The sequence below is a fragment of the Phyllosticta capitalensis genome (genome assembly GCF_038381095.1).
Source record: "Phyllosticta capitalensis strain CBS 128856 chromosome Unknown BKA78scaffold_6, whole genome shotgun sequence".
Taxonomy (NCBI): Eukaryota; Fungi; Ascomycota; class Dothideomycetes; order Botryosphaeriales; family Phyllostictaceae; genus Phyllosticta; species Phyllosticta capitalensis.
Window position 1 is genome coordinate 656,465 of NW_027117444.1, and position 13,003 is coordinate 669,467.

Genomic DNA, 13,003 nt, shown 5'->3' on the forward strand with positions numbered 1-13,003 from the left:
CACCAACGCCCCTTCCTCTTTCCAACACGTCCCCGCTCGCTTCGCCTATGGCCGCCAGGTCGTAGATTTATGGCATGGACCGGGAGTGTACATCACCCACATCACCTGGACAGCTGAACACTACATCCACCTCGTCGCCATTCTCTTCCAGGTACAGCTCCAACCCATTTCATTACGCTTCCAGCCTACATTGGCTGCGACCGTAATCAACAACCCCACCCTCCTACCTTCCTTGTCCTACTCGCCTACGACGCCCATCGACAACTGGGCTACACCACTCTGCTATCAGCAAAAACAATTGCTCATGTCTCCAAGAGTGACTCGCTCTTCGGCGAGGCTCTCAGCAGCAGGTTCTTCCAATCAGCCGCCCAGCCAGCCGCCCTCCGCAACACCTGCCCGAGCACCTCCTTCGTCGCGAAAGCGGAAAGCTCAAGCTCGCGAGACCAGCCCCGTCCAGCAACAGGAAGCTCCACCTGCCTCGACCGCCCCTCGCCCAGCTTCAGCTTCGAGACGCTCAAAGAAGGTCAAGGTTGAGGCGCCTGACCCTCCCGTTCAAGCCTCACCTGCTACAACTGGTCGGAGGAGAGCCAAAGCAGAACCGGCCATGTCAAGTGGCGCTGGGTACGAATTCGAATCGGTGGCGAATGACATGGGCCCAACTAATCAGCGTAGACCATCGGGACCTTCAGAGGAAAAATCATCGGCCGCTGCTGCTGCTTCGCCATCCTCGTCACGGCGCAAGAGCAATCGTAAGAAGGATGCACAAGGTCTGTCGTCATTATTCTCTTCTTGTCCCAACACCGGGACCACGACTGACCCTCGTGCAGAAGGCTCCACGACCGGCAACCAGTCGACTCGCCGTGCAAAGAAACAACAGCCAAAGGCCGATGAGGATGTTGCAATGAGGGACGATGATGACAACGAAGAGGGACAAGATGACGGAGACAGAGGCGATGACAGTGCTGGAGAAGGCGTCCCTCCTCATTACGACGAGGAAGAAGACGACGACGACGATCCGTTTGGAGGCTTCCTCGGCCGTCATGGTGGCCCTGCTGGACTGTCGAGCACTTTGCGAGCTCTGAGTGGCATGATGTCGGGCATGTCTTCGCATTCGCAAATGCGCAGCATTTTGGAGAACTTGAGACAGAAAGACAATCCGATGGTACAGGTGGAAGCCCTAGGGACCCTCAACAACATTTTACTTGTGACACCTGGAGAAGATCTTGCTGGTCACTTCCAGCCTGATCAGTTTGTTCGAGAGCTCGTTACTCTCATGCAGCCAAACGAGTTCGCTCTCGATGGTCAGGAGTCCGTGGAACAAATCACTTTGGCATGCCAGTGCATCGCGAACATGGTGGATAATCTTCCTGCTACCACGGCCAACGTGGTTTACGGCGGGGCCGTCCCCGTTTTGTGCCAGAAGCTCAAGTCTCTCAACACGCCCGAGGGGTTCTTCTACATTGATGCGGCCGAGCACGCCCTGAGTGTAAGTTTCTCTAGATTGACACGGCGCTGAAGCTAATTTGTACCAGGCCCTCAAAACCATCTCTGAAGAATTTCCAGCGTCCATTGTCCGCGAAGATGGATTGGAAGCATGTCTGAACCACCTCGACTTCTTCCCCATGGCGACCCAGCGCACAGCAGTCACGACAGCGGCCAATTGCTGCCGCAACATTCCCGAAGACTGCTTTGAAAAGGTCAAGGCTGGACCTAGAATCACCGAGGAGATGGCTACCCCAGGCGTCATGCCAAAGATTCTCGAGGTGCTCAACAGCAGCGACCAGCGCGTAGTCGAGCAAGGATGCTACTGCGTTACGCGGATCGTGGAGAGCTTCCGGTACCAAGGCGATAAACTTGAGGAACTGGTCAGCGAGGATTTGCTGCAAGCCATTCAGCGGCTCTTGCTCCCTGGGACTATGAATCTCATCGGACCCAACATCCACACTCTTCTCCTCCGGGCTCTGGCCATCATCGCACGTGAGAGTCCCAGACGTTCCGTAGAGCTTTTCAAGATGAAGGTCGTCGACACTCTTTATCAGCTTCTCACAGGCGTGTCACCGCCCACCGGTACCGAAGACATTGCGACCAAAATCGACAGCGTCGTGATCATGCAGGCCCTCATCCACCGTCCCCGGGATCAGATTTTCGAAACCTTGAATGTTGTTTGTGAGCTTCTGCCCGACGTTCAGAGAGAGGGTCTCACGTACCTGGACGATATCATGGATGCCGGCTACCCTGGAGACGAGTACATGTCCATGTCCCGCAGGTCTCGAAAGACGCCCAACCTGAAAAGGGTCGAGATGTTGGAGGAATGCAAGGATGAGCTCAGACGTTTTGCCGTCATCCTCCTCCCCACGCTGACAGACGCGTATTCCAGCACAGTCAACTTGAGCGTGCGCCAAAAGGTCCTTACGGCGCAGTTGAAGATGCTGTCCAATCTCGATGAAGAAACTCTCAAAGAGGCGCTTCGCGCTGTTCCGTACGCATCCCTCTTGGCCTCGATTCTGTCTGAAAAGGACCACCCAAATTTGGTCACGTACGCCTTGCAAGCAGCAGAGCTTCTTCTGAAGCGTCTGGGCTCCATTTACTGGTACCAGTTTCATCGTGAAGGCGTCATTTCGGAAATCTCCAATCTGGGTAGCAGACCAGTAAAGAGCGTGGATGACAAGGAAAAGCCAAAGCCGACCAAGCCTGTCGTGGAGGCTGAGCCGTTTTCATCTTCCAGCAGGGTCAGCAGCGACGAAGGAGACGAAGATCTTGACCGGGAAATGGAAGGTCTGCAAGAAGAAGATATCCACTCCGAGGACGACGACGAGGATGGTGACGACCACGACGATGACGACGACGATTCAGATTCATCCTCTTCGTCTGGACGGCCGTATGGACGTGCGCCTATGCCAAACATTGACGATATCATCACAATCCGCGCCAAAAAGTTCTTGGAGGTGCATGAGAACGATGAAGGCTACGAGATGCGTCAGAAAGCTCAAGGAATTCTCGAGGATATCAAAGGCTTGGCATCCGACATCAAAGCCGCGTACTCGGGTGAATCCGCCATTCCAGAAGAAAATCTCTTCGTGCGTCTGGCTGAGTATTTTGACGGAGACGCCCTGGAAAGCATTACCAGCCACGAGCTCTTGACCTCTGGCATCGTTTCCGTTCTTCTAGACTTGTTTTCTGATTCCAACTTGTTTGCCAAGCTCGAGGCCAGAAGCGCCTTCCTTGAAGCGTTCATGGGCACCACGACTCAGAACAAGCAGAAGACGGCAAGCACCGCATCGCCAGTCACGCCGTTTAGCATCCTCGTCAGCAAGCTGCAAGATCTCTTGAGCCGCGCCGAGCATTTCGAAGTCATTACTGTTCACCAGAACGCTTTTGACAGCGATAGGAGCTCTGCCGCTTCCATGCTTGCGAAGCAGCTCAGGTTGAAGTTGGTGGCTGACGAAGAATCCGGAATTCCTCGCGCGTATCGAAACATAATGGTCTCCATCCATGCCATTGCAACCTTCAAAGCGCTCGACGACTACCTGCGGCCGCGCATTGCTCTCGCGGATCGTCCACGACCATCTGGCCGTAGCCGAGATGGTATGTCTGGTGCCATTGCAGCCTATGCCGCTGCACTCGCCGGCCGCAACGGGTTCCCAGGAAGGGACGCTCCGTCTACACCGCCAATGCCGAGAACCACAGAAAGCACGAACCGTGGCTCCTCTTCATCGTCCTCGAAGAAGAACACGCGGTCAAAAGCTGTCGCCTCCTCGAGTGCGGATCCGGAGTCTAGCTCAACGCCGGCTAAGCAGTCCTCGACTGCACCTAGGCGGTCAAATCGAAACAGACAGGAGCAGACGCAAGCGCCGCCCCCTCCGCCACCTCCAGCTCCATCCTCTTTTGATGAAGTTCGCGATCCCCTAGAGTGCGCTGACGAAGCTCAGCTGTCTGATGAAGACGACCTTGGCGATGGCGAGGGCTTGGACGCCATCGTGGATGACCTTGACGAGGAAATGGATGAAGACCTTCCCGACCCTTCGGCTGTGAGCGTCGAAGTTGCATCCACAGGTCGCGTCACTGCGCACAGGGAAGATGGCACGAGAGTTGCTACGCCTTTGGGTGGTTCGACGCCGTCATCAGCCCGCGCAGCTCAAGCCGAAAGATCCCTTGCTGAAAGGCTTGCGACAGAACAATTGGCCAGCCTTGCATACTCACGTGGTGCTCTCGGTGGTCTTGCTTCTGGACGGATGTCTTATGCTGCGGCGATGCAATCTGCGCCCCAGGACTGGCACATTGAGTTTTGCGTGAATGATCAGCCCATTTCCAACGAAACGACTATTTATCGCGCTGTACACATGAGCCAGACAGAGCACGCCGAGGGCACGCGCAACATCTGGAGCCCGACACACACTATCAAGTTCAAGAAGGTTGCAGGTCCACCTCCCACTGAATCGAGTGCACTCACACCGCCACCCGAGTCCACTCAAGATGCCAACGGCATCCCACAGTCCTTGAACAAGAATCCCACGACAGCGAACATCTTGCGTCTGCTGAGCATTCTGCATGAGCTCAATGCCAATCTGGACGACGTCTTGTCCGAAAAGAAGGCTACCATCAAGATCAACGCGGAACCTCTTTCCCAGTTTGTCAACACCAAGCTCACTGCCAAGCTGAATCGGCAGCTTGAGGAGCCTCTAATTGTTGCCAGCAATTGCCTCCCGAGCTGGAGCGAGGATCTTGCCCGCCTATATCCATTCCTCTTTCCCTTTGAGACGCGCCATCTATTTCTCCAGTCAACCTCTTTTGGCTACTCGCGCTCCATGATCCGTTGGCAGAACGCGCAGTCGAACAACGACTCGCGCCATGATCGACACCGAAACGACAGACCTCCTCTGGGCCGCGTCCAGCGTCAAAAGGTGCGCATCTCTCGAAACAAGATTCTCGAATCGGCCGTCAAGGTCATGGAGCTTTATGGCTCGTCTCCCAGTGTCCTCGAAGTGGAGTACTTTGAAGAAGTTGGCACGGGACTCGGCCCAACGTTGGAGTTCTACTCGACAGTTTCCAAAGAGTTCTCCAAGAAGAAGCTCAAATTGTGGCGGGAGAATGATTCCAATGACAAGGACGAATTCGCCTTTGGCAAAGGCGGCCTCTTCCCAGCACCGATGAGTCCCGAAAGCGCTGAAACAGAGGACGGCAAGAAAGTCATTGTGCTCTTCAAAATCCTCGGCAAGTTTGTTGCCCGTTCTATGCTCGACTCACGCATCATCGACGTCTCCTTCAACCCCACATTCTTCCGCATCGGTGACAAGGCTGCAGTGGCACCATCTCTTGGCGCTGTTAGGTCGGTTGACAGCGACCTGGCCAAGGCCCTGCTGATGCTCAAGAAGTTTGCCAATGCAAAGAAGAAGATTGATGAAGATCCGCACATGAGCCCTGTACAAAAGGCACATGCTGTCGAGGAAATCCAAGTTGACGGAGCCCGCGTCGAGGACCTGGGTCTGGACTTCACATTGCCAGGCTACCCGTCAGTTGAGCTCGTCGAAAACGGGGCAGACACTTCAGTCACGATCGACAATGTCGCTCAATATGTTGAGCGCGTGATTGACATGACCCTCGGCAGCGGCGTTCAGAAGCAAGTCGAGTCTTTCCGCGCGGGATTCTCTCAAGTCTTCCCCTACTCTGCCCTCAGGGCTTTCACATCGGACGAGCTTGTCATGCTTTTCGGTCGCAATGAGGAGGATTGGTCATTGGAGACACTCATGGACTCTGTCAAGGCGGATCATGGATACACTCTCGACAGCAAGAGTGTCCGCAACCTGTTGCAAGTCCTGAGCGAGTTTACTCCATCCCAGCGCCGCGAATTCTTGCAATTTGTCACCGGCAGCCCTAAGCTTCCCATTGGAGGTAGGTCTACAACCACTTGATTTTGCGTTTCATAAGCTAACTCTCTACAAGGCTTCAAAGCTCTCACTCCAATGTTCACGGTTGTCTGCAAGCCCAGCGAGCCCCCTTACACTTCCGACGACTACCTGCCTTCGGTCATGACTTGCGTCAACTATCTCAAGATGCCCGACTACAGCAGCCTCGAAATGCTTCGGGAGAAGCTGATTGTCGCCATCAAGGAAGGCCAAGGTGCCTTCCATCTATCGTGAGACTACACAAATTCTGTTGGGCCTCGACGGTTCGACCTCAGAATGGACGATTAGGCAGCAACAACTTGCACCTCTGCCTAACAAGGGGGAGAAAAAGTATCTTCAACGAAAAAGAAACACAAAACTCGCAAAATATTGACGATGATGCCTCACGGGTACTTCCGCATATAGATAGCAGGTTCGGGAAGGTTGACGGGGTTTTCACCAGTCAGGAAGGCAGGAAAGCAGGCAGGCAAGGGTTTTCAAATAAAGCATTGTTGCACACAAATTTCCCCCTCCACAACAGTTCTCTCTACTCCATCCACGTCCCCACACTCGCCCCCAAACACCCTTTTCAACCTTTTTCAACATGGGCTTTTTTCTTCGTTGCTGCTGAATTGCTGGACGCTGGACTAGGGGAGTAAGTAGGTAATGCGGGCTTTTTTCTTCTGGCTCTTTTCCTTCTCTCTTCCCCCGTCTCGAAAGGAGAACGGTCATGGTATGGTTAGTTTTGCTACTACGATCAATCCAATGGAGCGGTATTTCTTTCGACGTTGGCGAGGTATGTGTGAGTGCCGTTTCGTCTGGAATGCTGACGTGCTCCTGAGATAGTCGTGTTGTAGGCTCGCTCGTCTTCAGGCGCGGGCGGATTAGGTGGGTAGCGGGTGGGGAGGTGGTGAGGAGCTGTCGGTCAGTTGGTCCGCCCGCCTACTCTCTGTCTTTTGGTGTCGTTGCGGTCCGCGCTTCAACAATCAACGATGTCCTAGGACTTGAGGATTAACGTCAATGGACATCTTGGCCACTTGCTTGCTTGCCTCCACGCAGACATTAGCGTATCAGGATTTAACCCTCCCACTCGTTGTGTTTACAAAGGGTTCACTTTCATAATTACCAAGATGTCTTGATCAATCCTGAATTGCCAAACGAGACATCCATCTTGTCATCTCCAGGAAATTGACATTTCGCTGTTACCCTGTCTAGCACTTGGCCCCCCCCCCCCCCCCCCCCCCCCCTTTTTTTTTTTTTTTTTTTTTCGTCACTTCCTCTCGTTTTGGTTACTTAATGACTTGAGAATATTGCTCGGCTTGTCACAGAATGAACGTAGTCTGTTTCCCGCGTACTGACCGTCTTGAAGGAGAGGAAAGGAGTGCTGATCCAGATTTCCCACTAGAAGGAGCAGTGAGAATGGCATAGAGACGATACGGATAACGAGCAATTGCGCAGCTTAGCACCTTTAATACCGGTCACGACTCCTTTTCCTTTTTCCCCTTGTCAATTACCCAACGCCCTGAGAGGTGAAAACATCGCTCGGCTTGTCACTGAATGAGCGGCCTTTTCGGCGTGTTACCCATCTTTTTTTTTTTCCGCGGCTCAAGGAGAGGAATACTAATTCAGTAGGAGAAGGAGTAGGAGCAAGAACGCAAAAGCCAAGCTATTGAACCCATGTACAGGCGTAAGGATATCTCAACTCTGAATCCAAACCACAACCCAAACCTAAGAGTAAACTGAAGCCGAACACGTCGCAACGACAATCTAAAAAGAAATCTGGAAATCCAATAAGAAAAAACAATGGAGGAAATCAAGTGGAGGAAAAGCTCACGCACCAATCTGTCTTTCCCTCGCGTCAAGTGGTTTACCGCCTCACAGCCGCCCTCCGACCCATACCCACCCGACCCGGATCTCGAAGGCTCTGGCCTTGCCCCTGCCCTTGCCGCTGCCCCAAGCCCATATCTTCCCTCCTCAAGTTCTCTCGACTCCCATTCCCATTCCCGTTACCTCCCCACCGTCCACCATCCCCGCCCCAACGTTGCGCACCGAGCTCCGTACCGCCCGGCAACCCGCCCCTTCGCGCCCACATGTCGCGCTGCTGCCTACTCTCAGTCGGACTCAGACTCAGCGTCGAAATCGAACTCTGCGTCGAGCTCTCCGACTGGAAGTAGTTGTGGATGGGGTGGACGCGGAGTTGCTGAGCTTGCTGCTGCTGCTGCTGCTGCGCCGCCAGTTGGCGCTGCTGCTCGTTGTACCGCTCGATCTCGCGCCGCTTTTCCGCCGCGATGGACGCTTCGGCCGCTTGCGCCGCTTCGGCGAAGAGCAGGTCCGTGTCCATGAGCATGTTGCTGCGCGGGCGGGTGGGTTCGGGGGAGGGGGAGGCGGCGGGTTTGGGCGGCGCGGCAGCTGGAGCTGTAGCTGGAACTGGAGCTGTAGCTGTAGCGGGAGCGGCGGGTTGAGACGGAGGCGGTGGTGGTGGAGGTGGAGCGGCGACGGGGACTGGCGGCGGCGGCGGCGTTGGCGTCGTTTTCGGGATAAACGAATACTTGGGCGACGATGGCGTCGTCGACGGCGAGACCGCAGTCGGAAACGCCGTCGTGTAAGATGTGCCACCGCTGCTGCTACCCTGCAGCCGCTCTGTGCTCTGAAGCCGCTCGCTACTCAGTAGCCGCTGCTGGCTGGGCAGCGTGTGCAGATCGCCCGAGCGGTTCGAGTGCGCGGCGCCGCCGGGAGACGAGGGCGCGGGGAGCGGCCAGTTGCTGAACGAGGGGCTCTTGGTCGGTGGGAGTGGGAAGGAGGAGGCTGGTGAGGGGGAGCGCGATCCAGAGGCGGTGCCTGAGTAGAGATTTATGACGTCGTCGTCGGTGTCGGTTGCGGTTTGCTCATTTTCCATGAGTTCCCGTTCGGGCGGCGAGGGCGTGATTGGTGGTAGGTTGGATTTGGTGCCGGTTCCTGTCGCTGGCGACGAAGTGGTGGTTGTTGGCGAGGTGTACGAGGGACCGGTGTGGGGAGGTGGGGGGCGGATAGGCGGAAGATGAGTTTGATTGTAGTGGCGAGCAGTGCAGGAAGGCGGAGCTGGTTGGCGGTCTGTACTCGTTTTTGGTGATGTTGTTGACGGGGACGTTGATGACGAAGAAGGATGAGGCGGTGGAGGACGGATAGGGGGAAGGTGTGTCTGATTATAATGACGAGCGGTGCATGATGGTGGAGGATATGGACGGTCTCCGCTTGGCCTTGGCGACGCGGTTGCCGGTGATGTCGTTGCGGACGTTGATGTATGTGGCGGCGGAGGACGAATCGGGGGCAGATGCGTCTGGTTGTAATGGCGAGCGGTGCACGTGGGAGGAGGCGGAGGATGCGGACGATCATTCGAGTCGTTTGATGTGCGAAGATGCGCTTGAGCAGGTGTTTTTGGAGATGCCGACCCCTTACTCTGTTGCGAGCGAGCTGATCGCATACTCTGAAGTGACGGCGAAGACTTCTTGGACGACAGCGTATCTAGCGCATCGGCGCGAGCGCGTGTTGGTTCTGACGCTGGATAATGGTACCCCTTGAGTTCACCAGGGACCACATGTGGAGCGTTCACCCACTGCAGCGAGCCGATGCGATATTCCTCATCTCTTTTCTCAGGCAGAGCATCCTCGTCGATCTCCTGGATTGATTCAGCGAAAGGAGTCTTCTTCGGAGAAGAGTAGTCGATTTCGCTGATGGAGTGTAGATGGTTTGAGTGATGGATTTCACTTGTCGTTGTCGAATTGAGACTGAGTCCGTCGCCACCGCTAGCATTGGATGCATCCATGAAGTCCATGTCCGAGGTGCTTCGTCGTATCTTTGAAGACAGATGGCTCCATCTTCCCAAACGAGACGCAGTGCCGCTTTGTCTGCTGGCAATACCCCAAGATCGGCTGAGACGATGCGAATATCCAGAGCTCCCGTTCATAGAAGCGCCACCCAACACGCGGCGGAAGAAGAGGCGGAGAGCAGGGGCCGAAGCACAAGCGATACCGAGACAAGCTTCAACCGATGTCCAAATCCAGACGTGACCGGCTGCCCAAGTGGTGTCATAGGTGACGAAGTAGACGCGATAGATGTAGTATATCCGGATGGCGCCAACGACGCAAAGACTGAAGGTGTTAGGTGATCCAACGGCCCATGAATGGGAAAATACTAACAATGATCCAAGGCTAAAGACTCCACTCAGCGCAATCTTCTGTCGTCTTGGAATGCTCAGTTGCCACATGATGAGAAGCGGTAGACCACAAGCGAGAAGATCTTGAACTAAGCTGACGGCGCTGGCAGCGAGTACGTCTGCAGCCTCGTCGAAACACTTATATTCATTAGTTGCTCTCCAACGGGGGTCCAACTGTCTCCAAAAGGCATTGATGGGCCTGCACCCAACACAGAATGCTACCGTGAAAGTGATCATGTAGGCAACGACGAACACAATGGCTGCTTGAACCACAATCACGTAGCGGGGTGAGATCTCAGAACCCAGGCGACGGTAGAAGGATAAGATGGAAACTTTGGTGAGTCCAGTTCCAACAACGTAGAGAAGGGCGATGGCGAAGGTGATTTTACGAGTTTGGTATCCTTCCTCTAGATCAAGTTCCCAGGCATGTCTATCGAAGCCATAATAGATGTGGCCTGCGACTAGGTCAATAATGTTCTTGAAAACAACGCCGGTGTTTCTTACCAAGGATGATAGCTACTCCCAGACCAAATGTTGGGACCTAGCTAGGAGTCAGCGACGAAGCTTCGATTCGAAAAAGAAGATGGTCTTACCGCAGCAATGACGATGAGAATATCATCCAGGCCTGCATTATGTTGGACTTTGACTCGAGCCCACAAGCGGGCGGCGAGAATCCAGAGCGTGAGGAACAGCAAAACAGTGACGATTATTATGACTTCATTGCCGCGGCGCTCTCCTCGAGGGTAGGTTTCCAGGTCGGTCTGCCAGGCTATCGCCAACTCAGTCGGGGGAACAACGCCTCCCGGCATGATGAGACGTTTATGGACAAAGTCCTTGGTGCTCCGGGCAGGGTCGTTGAAACCGCAAATTCCACCTGCGCATGAGCGACGATGGTGACAGCAATCGTTGAAGGTTGTTGAGCAATAGCGGTCAGTGACAGTCTAAGAGAACTGCTCTCGTCTTGCCGCGCTACGAATCGCGCTGGGCAAAGTTACTTTTCCTTGATTATCAGGAACCTTTCAGCACGAGCCATATTCGAGATGATCGAGCACTTGCTGTCATGCCCAGTCGCCAGTCGGCTCTTGCCGCTGTGCCGGGTCAGGAACAGGCTTCCCCAACGTCTTGAAACGAGGAAGAGATGGCGGTTAACGCATGACACTAAACCCATTGAGGAAGTGAGCTTGCGAGCTTGCGGATTCTCGAAACAAGACGCCGGGGATGTGCCAGCGGGGAGCTCTGAATTGCGAAACGGATTTGGCGGGGAGAGCCTTTGTGCGGTCCATGGCCTGCATGTGGACTCTGGCATCCCCCATATGAATTGGGAAACTGTCCGGGCCAGCCCTGCCACAACTAAAGGATAAGAGAAAACACTGGTCGAGAGCCGCTGAGGGGCAATATGTGGCGCAAGGCTTGTTTCGTGCAAGTGAGGCACCATCGCCAGATGGATTACTCAGCGGAGCGAAACCATTGGACGGATGATTCGTTCTTCGAAGCATTGCTGAGGCTTTGGATGTGACCGAGTAGCAAGCGGATAGGCTAAAGAGCTTGAAGATCTATCGATCCATTGTGTGCAGCGTTCAAGTGCTGTTCCGCTTCGCAACGGGCCAGTAACGGTCTTGGATAGGCTCAAGATGAAGCAAACCCTCGAAAGGGCCTGCAGCCCCCGTCACCTTCACACGGACCTCAAAAGCTCCTCTGCGCACATATGGCGCGCCACAAAAGGCAACGTCACAATGGCACGATTCAATCTTTGTCGTTGCTGCTAGCCTTTCCGAGCGAATTAGCCACCCATTCTTTTCTTAACAATTATTGGTGCGCCCAATCCGACATGCTGGACCGCCATAATCTCAGCTCGAATCTGAATCAGGGCGGGTACGAAAGCGAGGTGCCAGAAGCCGAGCGAAAGAAACAATGACAAGCCGGGCGCAAAGACACGGGAGCGGAGGCCTCGGCTTCTCTGCAGCATGGCGCTCTGATGTCGGGACGGACACCTTGCGATCCGGATCGGGGATGGCACTGGCACTCCCGTACGACGTGCAAGACGTTTGTGGCCGGACGTGTGGCGGTGGTTATGGGACGCCGTTCAAAATGAGGCGCAGGTGTTGAGTCGGTAATTGCTTCTTTCGGTTCGGTATGCTGTAGGGATGCGCGCCACAAGGCGCCGGTCAGTGCTGCTCTCAGACGGGCATGCCTTTGCAACGTGTAGATTCCTCGCGTTGTACGTGGTTCTCGTTGAGAACGACGGATATTTCTTTGTTGGACGATTGATCAACCTTCTCGAAAGAGCAACTCCAGTCGGGCTTTGACTCATCTGATGAGGTTGTGTGCCTGAGGCATACTTCGCGACATACCAAGTCATTGGATTGCCGTCCCTGCAAGTCATATCGAGCCGTCTTCTCCGAGCATTTGGTACCCTTAGCGCTCTTACCTATTGCTTGCCCATTGATGCTGTCGAGAAGATGTCAATGGTTGCCAATCCAGTCTTAGCTGACCCACGTTGGAGCCCGCCGGTATACGTTAAAAAGCGCGCGCGGCAAATTGGAACAAGCCTGCTGCGCTTTCACGAGCAGAGCGAACGGGAAACAGGGGTAGATATTGGCGAGCACAAGGAGGTGCCAAGTAACGGGTGAATGAATTGGGGCGGAGGTGGAGGCGGGGCAATGTTGTGGGACGGCTTGCTTTGAAGAGCTTTACTCTAGCCAGCACACTTCCTAGAAGTGGCGGCTCTTGAAGAGAAGGATATGTTGTCATCAAGCAAACGCGTGCAGCAGTTGCACATGTTGACAGCCTCTTGTGCGTCGGCGGGAGTAGTAAATATTAAGCCACGTCGCTGCCAGGACGCTGCATACGTAAGAACAAATGCATCGCGGCCTCCGTTGGGCGGAGCCGCGGCAGGACTCATCGCGATACAGCGAGGTCAGGGAGTATC

The 13,003-nt window shown here is 54.7% G+C and overlaps 2 protein-coding genes across 2 annotated transcripts; one reads left to right on the plus strand and one right to left on the minus strand.

Annotated features, from left to right (window-relative positions):
• Positions 1-304: 304 nt before the first annotated feature.
• On the plus strand, positions 305-6,137 carry BKA78DRAFT_331857 (uncharacterized protein; the record flags this gene model as incomplete). The annotated part of the gene is made up of 3 exons (XM_066889920.1): positions 305-1,486; positions 1,533-5,889; positions 5,941-6,137. 3 exons carry the CDS (start codon positions 305-307, stop codon positions 6,135-6,137), a joined length of 5,736 nt encoding a protein of 1,911 aa, XP_066743225.1.
• Positions 6,138-7,497: 1,360 nt separating this feature from the next.
• BKA78DRAFT_371260 (uncharacterized protein) lies at positions 7,498-10,883 on the minus strand (the record flags this gene model as incomplete). Its single annotated transcript, XM_066892702.1, has 3 exons — positions 7,498-10,529; positions 10,579-10,615; positions 10,668-10,883. 3 exons carry the CDS (start codon positions 10,881-10,883, stop codon positions 7,750-7,752), a joined length of 3,033 nt encoding a protein of 1,010 aa, XP_066743226.1. The 3' UTR covers positions 7,498-7,749.
• Positions 10,884-13,003: the final 2,120 nt, after the last annotated feature.